The sequence below is a fragment of the Sorex araneus genome, chromosome 1 (genome assembly GCF_027595985.1).
Source record: "Sorex araneus isolate mSorAra2 chromosome 1, mSorAra2.pri, whole genome shotgun sequence".
NCBI classification, from domain to species: domain Eukaryota; kingdom Metazoa; phylum Chordata; class Mammalia; order Eulipotyphla; family Soricidae; genus Sorex; species Sorex araneus.
The window spans coordinates 39,218,168-39,230,915 of record NC_073302.1 but is presented as its reverse complement, the minus strand read 5'-3'; the positions used below and the strand labels follow the sequence as shown (position 1 = coordinate 39,230,915).

The 12,748-nt window shown below is 40.0% G+C and overlaps 1 protein-coding gene across 2 annotated transcripts in view; it reads left to right on the top strand.

The window, feature by feature from the left end:
- Window positions 1-2,230, top strand: part of UNC13B (unc-13 homolog B) — a 223,837-nt gene extending 221,607 nt beyond the window's left edge. For both annotated transcript variants that reach the window (XM_055136355.1, XM_055136348.1), the window contains 2 exons: window positions 360-519; window positions 706-2,230. In XM_055136355.1, the coding sequence (XP_054992330.1) occupies window positions 360-519; window positions 706-991 (446 nt within the window). In that variant the 3' untranslated portion in view covers window positions 992-2,230. The remainder of the gene's footprint in view (window positions 1-359; window positions 520-705) is intronic.
- Window positions 2,231-12,748: the final 10,518 nt, after the last annotated feature.

Genomic DNA, 12,748 nt, shown 5'->3' with positions numbered 1-12,748 from the left:
CAGGGGCTGTTAATCTCAGCCTTCCCTCTTTACCCTCCTCCTAGTGCTATGCTGGGAATGCCTGATGGCATCTTTACTGCACTGTACTGTCTGCACTGTCGTCCTGTTGTTCACTGATTTGTTCGAGCGGGCACCAGTAACGTCTCCATTGTGAGACTTGTTGTTACTGTTTTTGGCATATCAAATATCCCGGGTAGCTTGCCAGGCTCTGCTGTGCGGGCGGGATACTCTCAGTAGCTTGCCAGGCTCTTCAAGAGGGACAGAGGAATCAAACCTGGGTCAGCCACATGCAAAGCAAATGCCCTACCTGCTATGCTATCGCTCCAGTCCTTTACTAATTTTCCCCTTTTTTGGGGTAGTGGTGGCCGCCAATGACCTCAAGTGGCAGACAGCGGGTATGTTCCGGCCCTTTGTGGAGGTGACTATGGTTGGTCCACACCAAAGTGATAAGAAGAGAAAGTTCACAACCAAGTCAAAAAGCAACAACTGGGCCCCCAAGTACAATGAGACATTTCATTTGTAAGTTATGGTGTGGGGACCTGCATGGCTCTGAGATGGGGGAATTCGGGGGTGGTGGGGGGAGAGGAGTGAGGAGGCAGGGAGGAGTCAGACTTGAAAGGGGAGAGGAGGAATGGCCTGAATGGCAGCTGGGATAAATTCATCTGAAGACTCTCAGCTATCCTACTTCCTAACTTGTGCTCACAGCCTCCTGGGAAACGAAGAGGGACCAGAGGCCTATGAGCTGCAAATATGTGTGAAGGATTACTGTTTCGCCCGAGAGGATCGAGTTCTGGGACTGGCTGTGATGCCTCTGAGAGATGTGGCTGCCAAGGGCAGCTGTGCCTGCTGGTGTCCTTTGGGCAAGAAGATCCACATGGATGAGACAGGCATGACCATTCTTCGAATTCTGTCTCAGAGGAGCAATGATGAAGTTGCCCGAGAATTTGTGAAGCTCAAATCAGAGTCACGTTCCACAGAGGAGGGGAGCTGAGAACCTTGACTATTGTGCCAACCAGATGGCAAAATTTCCACAAAACGGCCAACGGAAGTTACAGTGTCGCCAGCTTGGGATCCTCCTGGTTAAGTGACTAGATCCATCAGTTGGGAAGATTTTGGAGTGTTGAGAATATGTCTATTGACAGAAAAAGTGGTTATGAATCCTTGACCAGCAGGGTTTTGGTGCTAGGAGCTGGATTGTTGGGATTACCACAGAGAAAGATTTCTTTTCTTTCTTTTTTTTTTTTTTTTTTTGAAAAAGAGAGGAATGTATATTTGGGAATGTCTGCTATTCTTGGCCAACACTCCATTACCCCATGTCTGCCCATCTCTAGACTAATACCATATCCAATCAGACACATATGCCCCCAAAAAGTAATCAGTTGAGTGTATGAGTAAACCTAGATCTAGTATCAGGATTGGAGTATGCCCAAAGGAAACACACAAAATAGAATTCAGACTTTCTCTTGAGCAGAAGCTACTGGTTTTGTGTGGCTCCAATAAGAACAAGGTTTTGAAACTGAACAAGATACCTTCCAGAAATGGGTTGTGTTACTCCCTTTTTCATAAAACTAGGTTCACATGGTGCTTCAGAGCTCTGAGCAGAATATTCTTTGGAACACAGCACCAGGGACCACCTGCCCAGGAGTTTCCCTACCTCACTCCTGTAGGAAGGGGAATGATGCTTTAGAACATTAGAGACTATTTTTTATGCATATACACATGAAGGACCAGGAGAGAGAGCTGTATTTTCTTCTTGGATAGGACCTGAACAAAGCCAAAATTAGTGGAAATGAGGCTAGAAAAAGTCCTCCTCACCTAGAGTCACTGCCTTTTGACGGTCCTTCCCCTTGTAGAAGGAATTTATCCTTTGGCCTCACTCTCCTTCATGTAGGTTAGCTGCTATTCCCTTCAGAGATATTCAACCAAACAGAAGGAGCTAAACTATGGTTTCTCTGTATAAGATGAATCAAGGAGGCCTCAATACTCCCTTGGAGATTAGAAATAAACTCACGGGGTTTTATGGACTTACCAGATCAATGCTCAAAGATGTGATATGATCCCTTGGTATCTCCAATAGCAGCCTTCTGGACATCCTGAGGACTCTGCATTGTTCACAAATATAAAGGCCATTACATGAAATGATAAATTAAGCATATTTGATGTTATTATTATATGTGCCATTGTTATTGGAGATTTTTGGTAGTATATAATAAATTATCTTATAACAGCCTTTGGGGTCTGGTAATTGACTAATAATATCTATATCCACACCTTAGTGTGGAGAGCTATGACAATTACTATTCTATATAATGGCAGATTTTTTAAAACATTGGTCCTCTGGTGTTCTCCCAATTCCCCTTTTCCCCTTACTCCTCCCACCTCCAACCCAGTTTTCACCAAATGGTAGGGCCTAATGCAGTTCTGGATAAGAAGCAAGCAATGAAACAGTGGGTGCAGTTAGCATCCTTGGTTTGAAGCTGAGATCATTAATTCAGTGCATAAAATAATTGAACCTAGGGTATCGGCTTCCTGGAAAAGGTCTAAAAGAGTCAGAGATGCCATATGCCAGTGGAAGTTAGTTCATATTATCTCTTTGTCAAGAACACAAACCTTTTTCTTTTAGGACTGACAACAGCCTGGGTTTTGTTTCCTACTGGGATTGTCAGAACTGAGGTTATCATGTTCAGGACAGAGAAGTTGGTATAGGAGTTCTATGTTAACTTTTCGTTTGGAAAAACTCAAGGAAGAAGAGTTGGAAAAATAAGTCTACTTGCAAATGGGAAGAAACAAGGTAAAAGAGAGGTTTTCTGAAGGGGGCGGTTTCAGCCTGCATTGTCACTTGTGTAGTAGGGATTGGGTTGGGGCAGAGGAGAAAAGTATAGGGCAGGAAACTTTATTTCTAGTTGTTTTCTAAATAAATCCTTAGAATTCAACTGCCCAGTCATTTTTAAATTTCTTCCTCCTTTCCCCCTTCTCTGTCTCAAACCAGTTACCTTCTACCTGAAGCTTACCTGATGAATCCATTGTGTCACCTGGGTTCCCAGGACCACAGGTGGAGTAATAGCTTATAGTTCTTTTTATCTGGATAGAAATAGTAATCATTCTTTCTTCTGCCTTCTTCTCATACTCTGATTAACCTCTCTTCTGAAAGGTTAAAGTTATTGGTGATTATTGTAATCTTCAAATTGACTAATTTACAAGCCCCTCCAGTAGAGCACAGATACCTCAGGTACCCCAAAACCCCTTCCTGCAACTTCTAAAGTTCTTTTTGCAGCGACTACACAACAGACACACACACACACACACACACACACACACTCTTCTACTCTTCTGTACCATTTGCTTACATATTGCATTCCTCTTGCTGGAGTGATGTAATCAATCTAGACTCCCCCTATTGTATTCTACATTGTTGAAATTTGTCTTTTTGTTTATTTGGTATTTTTTGGGGGGGTCTCCCTCGCTGGTGCTCAGGGCTTACTCCTCACTCTGAGCTCAGGGGCCATTCCTGGTAGGGAATGGGGGACCATATGGGGTACTGAGGATCAAATGCGGGTCAACCACGTAAGGCAGGCGTCCTACCTGCTGTACTATCGCTCTGGCCTCTATATTTACTTGTCTTATTAGTTTGTTATCTACCCAAAGACAAGATTTGAGTATTTCATTTCCTTTTCCCAGAGGCCAGCACAGAGAAGGGGACTCAAATACTATTTAAGCTGCTACAAAAAAACAAACAAACAAAAAATAACTTCGAAAATGAAGTAGGGAGCCAGGACGCCCAGGGATGAAGCGTAGTTCCGGGGTGGGTTTGTGGGGGGAGGGGTGTGTCGGAAGTTGAAAAGTTCTGCGCCTGCGCAGAAAAGTGCGTTAAGATGGATGTCGCTGGAGTTGACCGCTGCGCGGCGATGGTGAGCAAGAGGCCTCCGAAAGTAGCCCCGGAGGAAATGTTGTTGCCTTCTCTCTTTTGAAATTGTGGACGCGGTGTACTCCATGCTATCCAACCTTCGTAAAGCTCTGTTTATTTCCCACTAGCTATCGACTGTTTTTGGTAAACTCTCCTCCTTAGACTCCCCAGGGCTACTACCCCGTCCCCCCCCCCCCCCCGGTCCATACTTGAATTATATATGGGCTTCTCAAACAATTTGTATTTGCTCGGGTACCTAGCAAAGTGGATCTTCATTCCCCCAAAATAATTCCCAAGGGAGGCACAAATTGATCCAGATATCTCAGGAAGCAGATACCCATCCCTTAACCCCCAGTAAAGACACATTCATATTAACTAAGGGAATTTGTCAAGTTACAGTTTCTATTAAGAAGCCATACATCTTTTATACGATATTTGACTTCAAAGTGCCACCTTTGCGATCATTTCCTCTCTCGTGAGGCAAGAGACCTACCCAGTGAGGGAAAGTCAATTGACTTACCTAGGCCTTGCATCAGGTTTGCAAATTTGGATTAGTATATATTTAGAATGTATATATATATGTGTGTGTGTGTGTGTATATATATATATATATTCAGTGGTATACACATACTTAAGATTTATAAAAACGCGGGCTTTCATCATGTTTTTCATATGGAAGATCTAGTATCTCTTAGGTCAAATTTCCACAAAGAAACTGGGAGTTAGAGCTGAGAAGCAACTGTTAAATTACTTTACTATGGTTCATTACAGATTCTGATCCTTATTTTCTTGCACAATGACTTTGCATTATCAAACACCTGGTAGATATTTGAGTCTGTGAACCTTGATCTACAACTTTGGCTCATTTTCTGAGTCAGTACTGGTAACTCTAAACGGAAACTGAAATCTGAAGTTGGAAATATGTTTTAGTTGTCTTTGGCTTCTGTAATATTAAATCTGAGATCGTTTGAGAAACAAAAAATACCAGGGGAAATCTGTACCATAATATTTTTTCTAAGAGAATTCATTCAAAATATCTATAGGCAAGCTCATGGTAACCTTAAAGAAATCCAACATGCTAACTCAACTTTTGTGGAATCAGAACAAGAATAGGGTGTTATTTGTTGGGCTTGACTCTGGCCTATACAGGAATTAATGTCTAGAAAGTACTGTCTTCTTTACTCCAGAACTCCTGCATGGTTTGACCCCCTATTCTCTGAGGGAATGGGAGACTGCATAGTATTAAGAATGGGTATATTCCGCAGACTGTATCTAGTCAGTTAGAAGTAACTTTAATACTTTTTTTTAATTATTTATTTTTGGGTTTGGGGTCACACAGCTCAGGGCTTACTCCTGGCTCTGCACTCAGGAGTCACTTCTGGTGGGATGGGGCAGGGGTATAGGGGGTTCTGAGGATTTGAATCTAGCTTGAATTTGTGCAAGGCCCTAACCACTGTATTATTGCTTAGGCTCCAGTACTGGTTTGTGTTTGTTTTGTTGTGTGTGTTTTTTTTAGAAGCAAAACCTCTTGTCAAAAAATATGTAACCATGCATTTATTATGAATATTAAAACTAGCTCCCTAAATGAACCTCCCACATCCAGAAGCAAAAAGTCAAAGATAAAGAAATGGCAGGAGATAGTAGAGAGGGTATTGATTTTTTATTTTGTTTGTTTGTTTGTTTTTTGCTTTTTGTGTCACACCCAGCAATGCACAGGGGTCACTCCTGGCTCATGCACTCAGGAATCACCCCTGGCGGTGCTCAGGGGACCATATGGGATGCTGGGATTTGAACCCGGGTCGGCCGCGTGCAAGGCAAATGCCCTACCCGCTGTGCTATCACTCCAGCCCCCTAGAGAGGGTATTGAAATGGGAGTCAGAAGTCATAAGAACTGGTCTCAGCTCTACTATGCACTGAGGACACCTTTAACTTCTCAGAAGCTGTCTTCTGCAATTCTTTAACTGTAGGCTAATTTATGCTATCTGTGTTAAAAGAATCAAATAGACACACGTAAATGTGAAAGGACTTTAAAAGCTATGTATTCTCTCTAGATGATTATTACCATTATAAATGATCCTCTGAGTCTTCATCTTCCAAGGAATTCATTTTTCTTCACCTCAGGATGAAAATCATTAAACTTTTGATGAGCATGTCATGGACGAAGTACTCTTCTAGGCTCCAAGCCTAAGCAACAACAATAATAAAATATCCTAATGAATTTAGAAGTGAGTTGCCAAGCATATTGATTGAGTACCTACTAAGACTCAGGGCATTATCAAAGCCTTGTAAAGCAGTGGGAAGAATCTAGATTATACATTTAATCTAGCCATTTATACAATTGAGTGAGACTCTTCTTTTGTGAGCCTGAATTTCTCCATTTGTAAAATAAGGAGGTTAGATGAGGTAAGCTCTAGGATTTCTTTATTCGTAGTTCTTTTAGTTCTAGACTTCTTTCAGTAAGAAAACCTTGGGGTTGGGAATGTGGCTCAGTAGTAGAATGCTTACCTTATATGTGTCAAGTCCTGTGTGCGAGCACTGACAGAAAGTCTGCCTATAGTAAAGACATCTGATCCATCTTTGGATCATCAGAATATGGCTTGCTGAGGAAGAAGCTATAAATCAAATCCTTTTTTTTTTTTGCTTTTGGGTCACACCCGGCTATGCACAGGGGTTACTCCTGGCTCTGCGCTCAGGAATTACCCCTGGTGGTGCTCAGGGGACCATATGGGATGCTGGGAATCAAGCCTGGGTCAGCTGGGTGCAAGACAAACACCCTACCCGCTGTGCTATCACTCCAGCCCCCTATAAATCGAATCGTACCCAAAAAAATTTTGCAGATTTTAAATAGAAATGGAGTTCTGAGCATTTGGAATTATATAAAAAATATTATTTTCTACATGTTATATATCTTTGATATGTAGTCATCAACTTTATCAACAAATTTTATTTGCAACTGAAAGTTATTGTTATTAAAAATTGCTGTGAGAAGGAAATAACTACTTTTGTGAATACCCTTTAAATTGTATTTGAAATTGTAATTTAAGTAATATGGTACAAAGTTACTGCGCCTTCACCACCATTAAAATTCGGAGTTCTTCACCATTGTCCTTATGTTACTTATAGTTCACCTCTTCCTTTTCCCTTCATCTGCTCTCCCAAATGCTTGTTAATTTCATTTTGGTGCTCTAAGTCCCAGTATTTGCCATCATTAAGAATTGTTTATTCCCACGGGGCTGGAGTGATAGTGCAGCAGTAAGGTGCTTGCCTTGCACGTGGCCAACCCGAGTTTGATCCTTGGCACACCATATACTCCCCCAAGCCCACCAGGAGTGATCCCTGAATACAGAGCCAGGAGTAAGCCAGGTGTGGCCCAAAAACAAATAAATAAATAAATGAATGAATAAAATTGTCTGTTCCCTTTTTCTGTTTCTCTGTATAACACAAATGAATAAGATTATCTAGTATTTTTCCTCCTTCTGACTTATTTTACTTAACATTTCCAGTTCTATCCAAGTAGCTGTGACACACGAATTTCATCTTTTCTTATAGTTGTGTAGTATTACACTGTGTAGTATTCCATTGTATAGTATTACATTGTATTTATATACCACAACTTTGTTATCCATTCATCAATTGGACATTTGGATTATTTGCATATACTGGCCATTGTATTTAGTGTTGCAGTGAATATAGGTATGCACATATCTTTCAAATTTATACCTTTGTGCTTTTGAGGTGGATTCCAAAAAATGGAATCACTGGGTCATATGGAAGCTCTATTCTTTCTTTTCTGAGAAGTCTTCCCACGATTTCCCATAGAGTCTGAATCAGATGATAGTCCCATCAACAATAAATGAATGTTCCTTTTCACCACATCTGTGCCAACACTGGCTGTTTCCAATTATTTTGATACATATGTCATTCTCACTTATGTAATATATTATTGTTATTTTGATTTTCATTCCTCATCAATGATAATAAAGACTTTTTCATATTATGGCCTACTGGCCATCTGTTTCTTCTTTGGGAAAGTGTTTATTTCTCTCCATTTTTAGACAGAGTTAATATTTTGTTATTGATGAGCTTTATGAGTACTTAGAATATCTTGGTTATTAGCCCTTATCTGGTATGGTGTGGAAATATTTTCTTCCATTCAGTATGATGTCTTTATTTTAGCTAGAATTTCTTTTGTCATGAAAAAACTTTAGTTTGATTTAGTCACATTAGGTTTTTTTTCTTTGCCAGCTGATTCAGCATTGAAATTATCTCTGAGATCCATATCCTGGAACATTTTGCCTATGTTTTCATCAGTGTTTAATAACCCGCTCCCCTTTTTTTAAGTCTGTCTGGTCCTTTGTTTTGGTATCTCACAATATCCTTGACTTTGGAGAACAAAATGAACTCTCTGAAATTTTACCCTTCTCTCTTTTCTATCTCATCAAATTTTTGTTGTTGTTGTTGTTGTTGTTGTTCTTGTTCTTATTCTTGTTGTTTGCTATATGGCTTTGTCTAAAGATGCTTAAATATCTGTATTAAGCTCCTTGGATTCCCTAGAATTAGTATCCATAGTCTTGAAGAAAGTAGAAACAACAAAGTGAGTTTTAAGAGATTTGAATTTGATCATAAAGAAAGAGTTTTTAGCTTCTGGTAATTCAGAAGTCCAGAGAGCTTTGGAAATGTCTAGTTACATAATAATATTGATAAATTAGTCAGTATTTTCTTAATTTTATCTTTACAAGAATATTGTATAGTAATTGAGTGTATAGATGATGTCATTCATATTTACATCTTCAGCTATTAACTAGGCATTCAATAAATACTTGCCAAATTTAAAGTATATGAGTCACAAAAGAGAAAAATTTTAATTCTGGCCCTACCTCTAAGTGGTTATGAGTTTAGTTGACCTCTGGATTCTTCATCTATAAAACTAAAAGGCTTTTCCTATTTACTCTCCAATGTTTTTATAAAGTTCTACAAATATATTCATTTTTTCCTAACCTCTGTGTAGTATTCAATTGTGTAGATGTACCATAATTTCTTTGACCACTCATCTGTTCTCGGGCACATGGGTTGTTACCAGATTCAGGCTATTGTGAATAATGCTGCAATGAACATAGGAATGCAGATAGTGTTTATGCTGAGTGTTTTTGGGCCCCCAGAGTATATTCCCTTAGGTGGTATTGCTGGGTCAAATGGGAGCTCAATTTCCAGTTTTTTGAGGAATGTCTGTATTTTTTCCAAAAAGGTAGGACCAGTTAGTATTCCCACCAGCAATGAATTAGAGTCCCTTTCTCTCCACTTCTGTGCCAGATTGGTTGCCCTTGTTCTTTTGGATGTGTGCTGGTCTCTGTGGTATGAGATGATATCTCATTGTTGTTTTGACTTGCATCTCCCTGATGATTAGTGATGAAGAGCATTTTTCCATGTGCCTTTTGGCCATTTGAATTTCTTCTTTGAGGAAGTTTCTGTTCATTTCTTTCCATTTTTTGATGAGGTTGGATTTTTTTCTTATAAAGTTCTACCAGTGCCTTATTTATCTTTGATATTAACCTCGTATCAGAAGGATATTGGGTGAATAACCTTTCCTATTCTGTAGGTTGTCTTTGTATCTTGGTCACTGTTTCTTTTGAGATGCAGAAGATTCTTAGTTTAATGTAGTCCCATTTGTTCATCTTTGCTTCCACTTGCTTGGTCAGTGGTGTTTAATCTTTGAAGATACTTTTAGCTTCAATATTGTGGAGGGTTTTGCCTACATGTTCCCTCATGTTTCTTATGGATTCGGATTTGATGTTGAGTCTTAACCATTTTGACCTGACTTTTGTGTATGGCATTAGATAGAGGTCTGAATCCATTTTTTGCATGTAGTTGTCCAGTTTTCCCAGCATTACTTGTTAAAGAGGCTTTCTTTGCTCCACTTCACATTTCTTTCTCCCTTATCAAAGTTTAAATGACTGTATATTTGAAGGTGTGTGTTAGAATATTCAACTCTAATCCATTGGTCTGCAGATCTATCTTTATTCCAATATCATATTGTAAAAAACTAGGCAGGCCGAAGGGCGTGTGCACTCACAGGCTCTCCGGGCGGCTCTGTCTCACTGCCCGTGTTCGGTGCTCTGGAACCGCTGTGTATGGGCTGGATTGGGACAGCTGTTGGCCAAGGACAGGCGAAGGAAGAACGAGGACCAAGCTGGTTGCTGATTAGTAACCAACCGTTTATTCAATCTTCCATCTTTCTCATCTCCCACACTCCTAGCTTCGTCCTCTCTCTGCCTCTGCCTTCACTCTGGATTCCCCCTCTTCACTAGTCTCTCCCCAGACTTGTCTCTGCACCTTGCCTTCTAGGCTACACAGTCAGGTAGCAAAATCAACATAAAAAAGCCTTCCTGAGGGCCGGGCATTCCAAAGCCCTTCCTGACTGTCAGCAGGCAAAATACCTCTTAAGGTTTTTCTCCTTTCCCTAGTCCAAGAACTTATTCACATCTTAATACTATTTTTTATGGACATAGTAAGAGATACATTGAGGCTTGCAAGGCAGCTCTCCTGGCAACATCTTGCCACAGACTCAGACTACTGTCTGAGATTAATCATTCCTAACCCTAGCAGGATCCGAATGTAGTTATCACTTTTTGCATCATGACAGCATTTGTCTGTGACCAAGCTCTTAACTTATAGTTAAGCATTAGGCACTTTGGCCAGGTCCATCTTGATGCCAGGGTAGCACTCAACTCACCGCTTGCCCTGGGTCCATACCGTCCCTTGTCGGGACCCTGCTTTTGGGGGTGCTAGGAAATAAGGGCAGCTGAGGCTTAGAGAGAACAGATGTCCAGGAGAGAACAGATGCCCAGGAGGAAAATATCGTGTAGAGTCAAATGACTCCCAGGTTACAAAAGCATAGCACATGCTTACAGTCTTTCTGTGTCCATACAAAAGGACATAGCTCTGAATAAACTATGCAAAGGACTCAGAGAGAAGAGAAAAACAATATATACAAGTCAACAGAACATTAAGAAAGAAGATACAAATAAACACAGAGGAATGGGAGCACTGTGATGGGTGTAACCCAATAAAACTAAACTGCCTGAGGCTATGTTATCCTATGTCATGCTGTTTTAATTACTACTGCTTTGTAGTACAGTTTGAAGTTGGGGATGGTGATGCCTGCCATCTTTTTTTCCCCCAAGGATTGCTTTAGTTTATTGTTCCGTAAATGGATGGGCATGGGGAGTATCACGCTGAGTGAAATGAGTGAGAAGGAGAGGGACAGATATAGAATGACTACATTCATTTGTGCTACATAAAAATATGTACTGGAAGACTAAATCCAATGCCTGGGAAAACAAGAGCTAGGAGGACTGGTCAGTAGTTGGAATCTACCACAAATGTGTGTAGGAAAGAAGTTTTTAGATAAGATAGAGAAGGGACCAGTATGACAATAATAGTTGGAAATCACTCTGGACAAGAACTGAGTGTTAAAATTAGGTAAATAATATATATGACAACCTTTCAATATCTGTATTACAAACCACAGTGCCCAAAGGGAAAGAGGGAGAGTGGAAGAGAGAGAGAGAGAGAGAGAGAGAGAGAGAGAGAGAGAGAGAAAAGTACTTGCCATAGAGGCAGGCTGGAGGTGGGGGGGGTAATGGGAGGGAAATTGGGGACACTGGTACTGGGAAATGTACACTAGTGGAGGGATGGGTGTTGGAACACTATAACTGAAACCTAATCATGAACAGTTTTGAAAGAATCTCACGATTATGCAATTTGAAAAAAAAATTAAAAGTTCTACAAGTATCTATAAAGTACTTTTAAATGTTGAGAGAGTTTGGAAATGTGAAGCTACATATTAATTTTGATCTATATGCTTTCTACCTTAGAATATTTGGTTTATTTTGAGTCATGGAAAGAAAAGAATACAGCAGTGGTAAAGATATCAAATGATACTGATTCTAGTCCTAATCTCTTTAATTTGGTGGGAGTTGGGGTCTTTGTCTCTTTTTGTCTCAAGTAAGGAAGCATATGATTAGCACAGTTGTTCTCAACCTCGGTTGAATATTTGAATCATCTAGTATAGAAAAGTCCAGATTCTGGAGCCTACTCCTATACTTTTTATTTAATTGGACTGAACATGCAGGACCTCTAGATTTTAATTCACAATGTATAGCCAAGTTACTAATTTTAATTTGAAAAATTATTCATATGACATCTTAGCATAAAAGTCCAGGTTACAAAACACATACCATTTGAGAATCTGTTGTTACTTTCTTTTTTAAATAGTGCTTGGAACTGAACCCAGGACTTTACACAGGCAAGGCAAGTGCTCTACCATTGTTATATCCTTGGAAATATTACTTTTTTTGAGCCTTTAAGTTCCATAGACAATCCTTTTTCTCATATCCTGTTTAGAACTTCAAGGCTTTTAGATCTTCAAGGATTTTTGAACACATTCTTGGTGAGGCATCAGGGAAAACGATTTATAAGATCATTTGTGGCTTCAGAACACATACTTATGAACTATAACTTCTTGTAATATCTCTGTTCTGTGTTTTTCTTTTTTTTTAATTTTTTATTGTGGAAAGTTGCAAAGTTACAAAGTTTTCAGGTTTAAATCTCAGTTATACAATGCTCGAATACCCATCCCTTCACCAGTGCTCATATTCCACCACCAAGAATCCCAGTATAGCTCCACCCCACCCCCTCACACCCCAACCCCCCCCACGCCCCTAGCCCCCCCACCCTAAGCCCCCCCCCCCGCCTGTGTAACTAACAAATTTCACTTTACTTTCTCTGTGTTTTTCTTAACACCAGTCTGAACTGTGTCAAATTGATTGTTCTAGAAGTTAACTT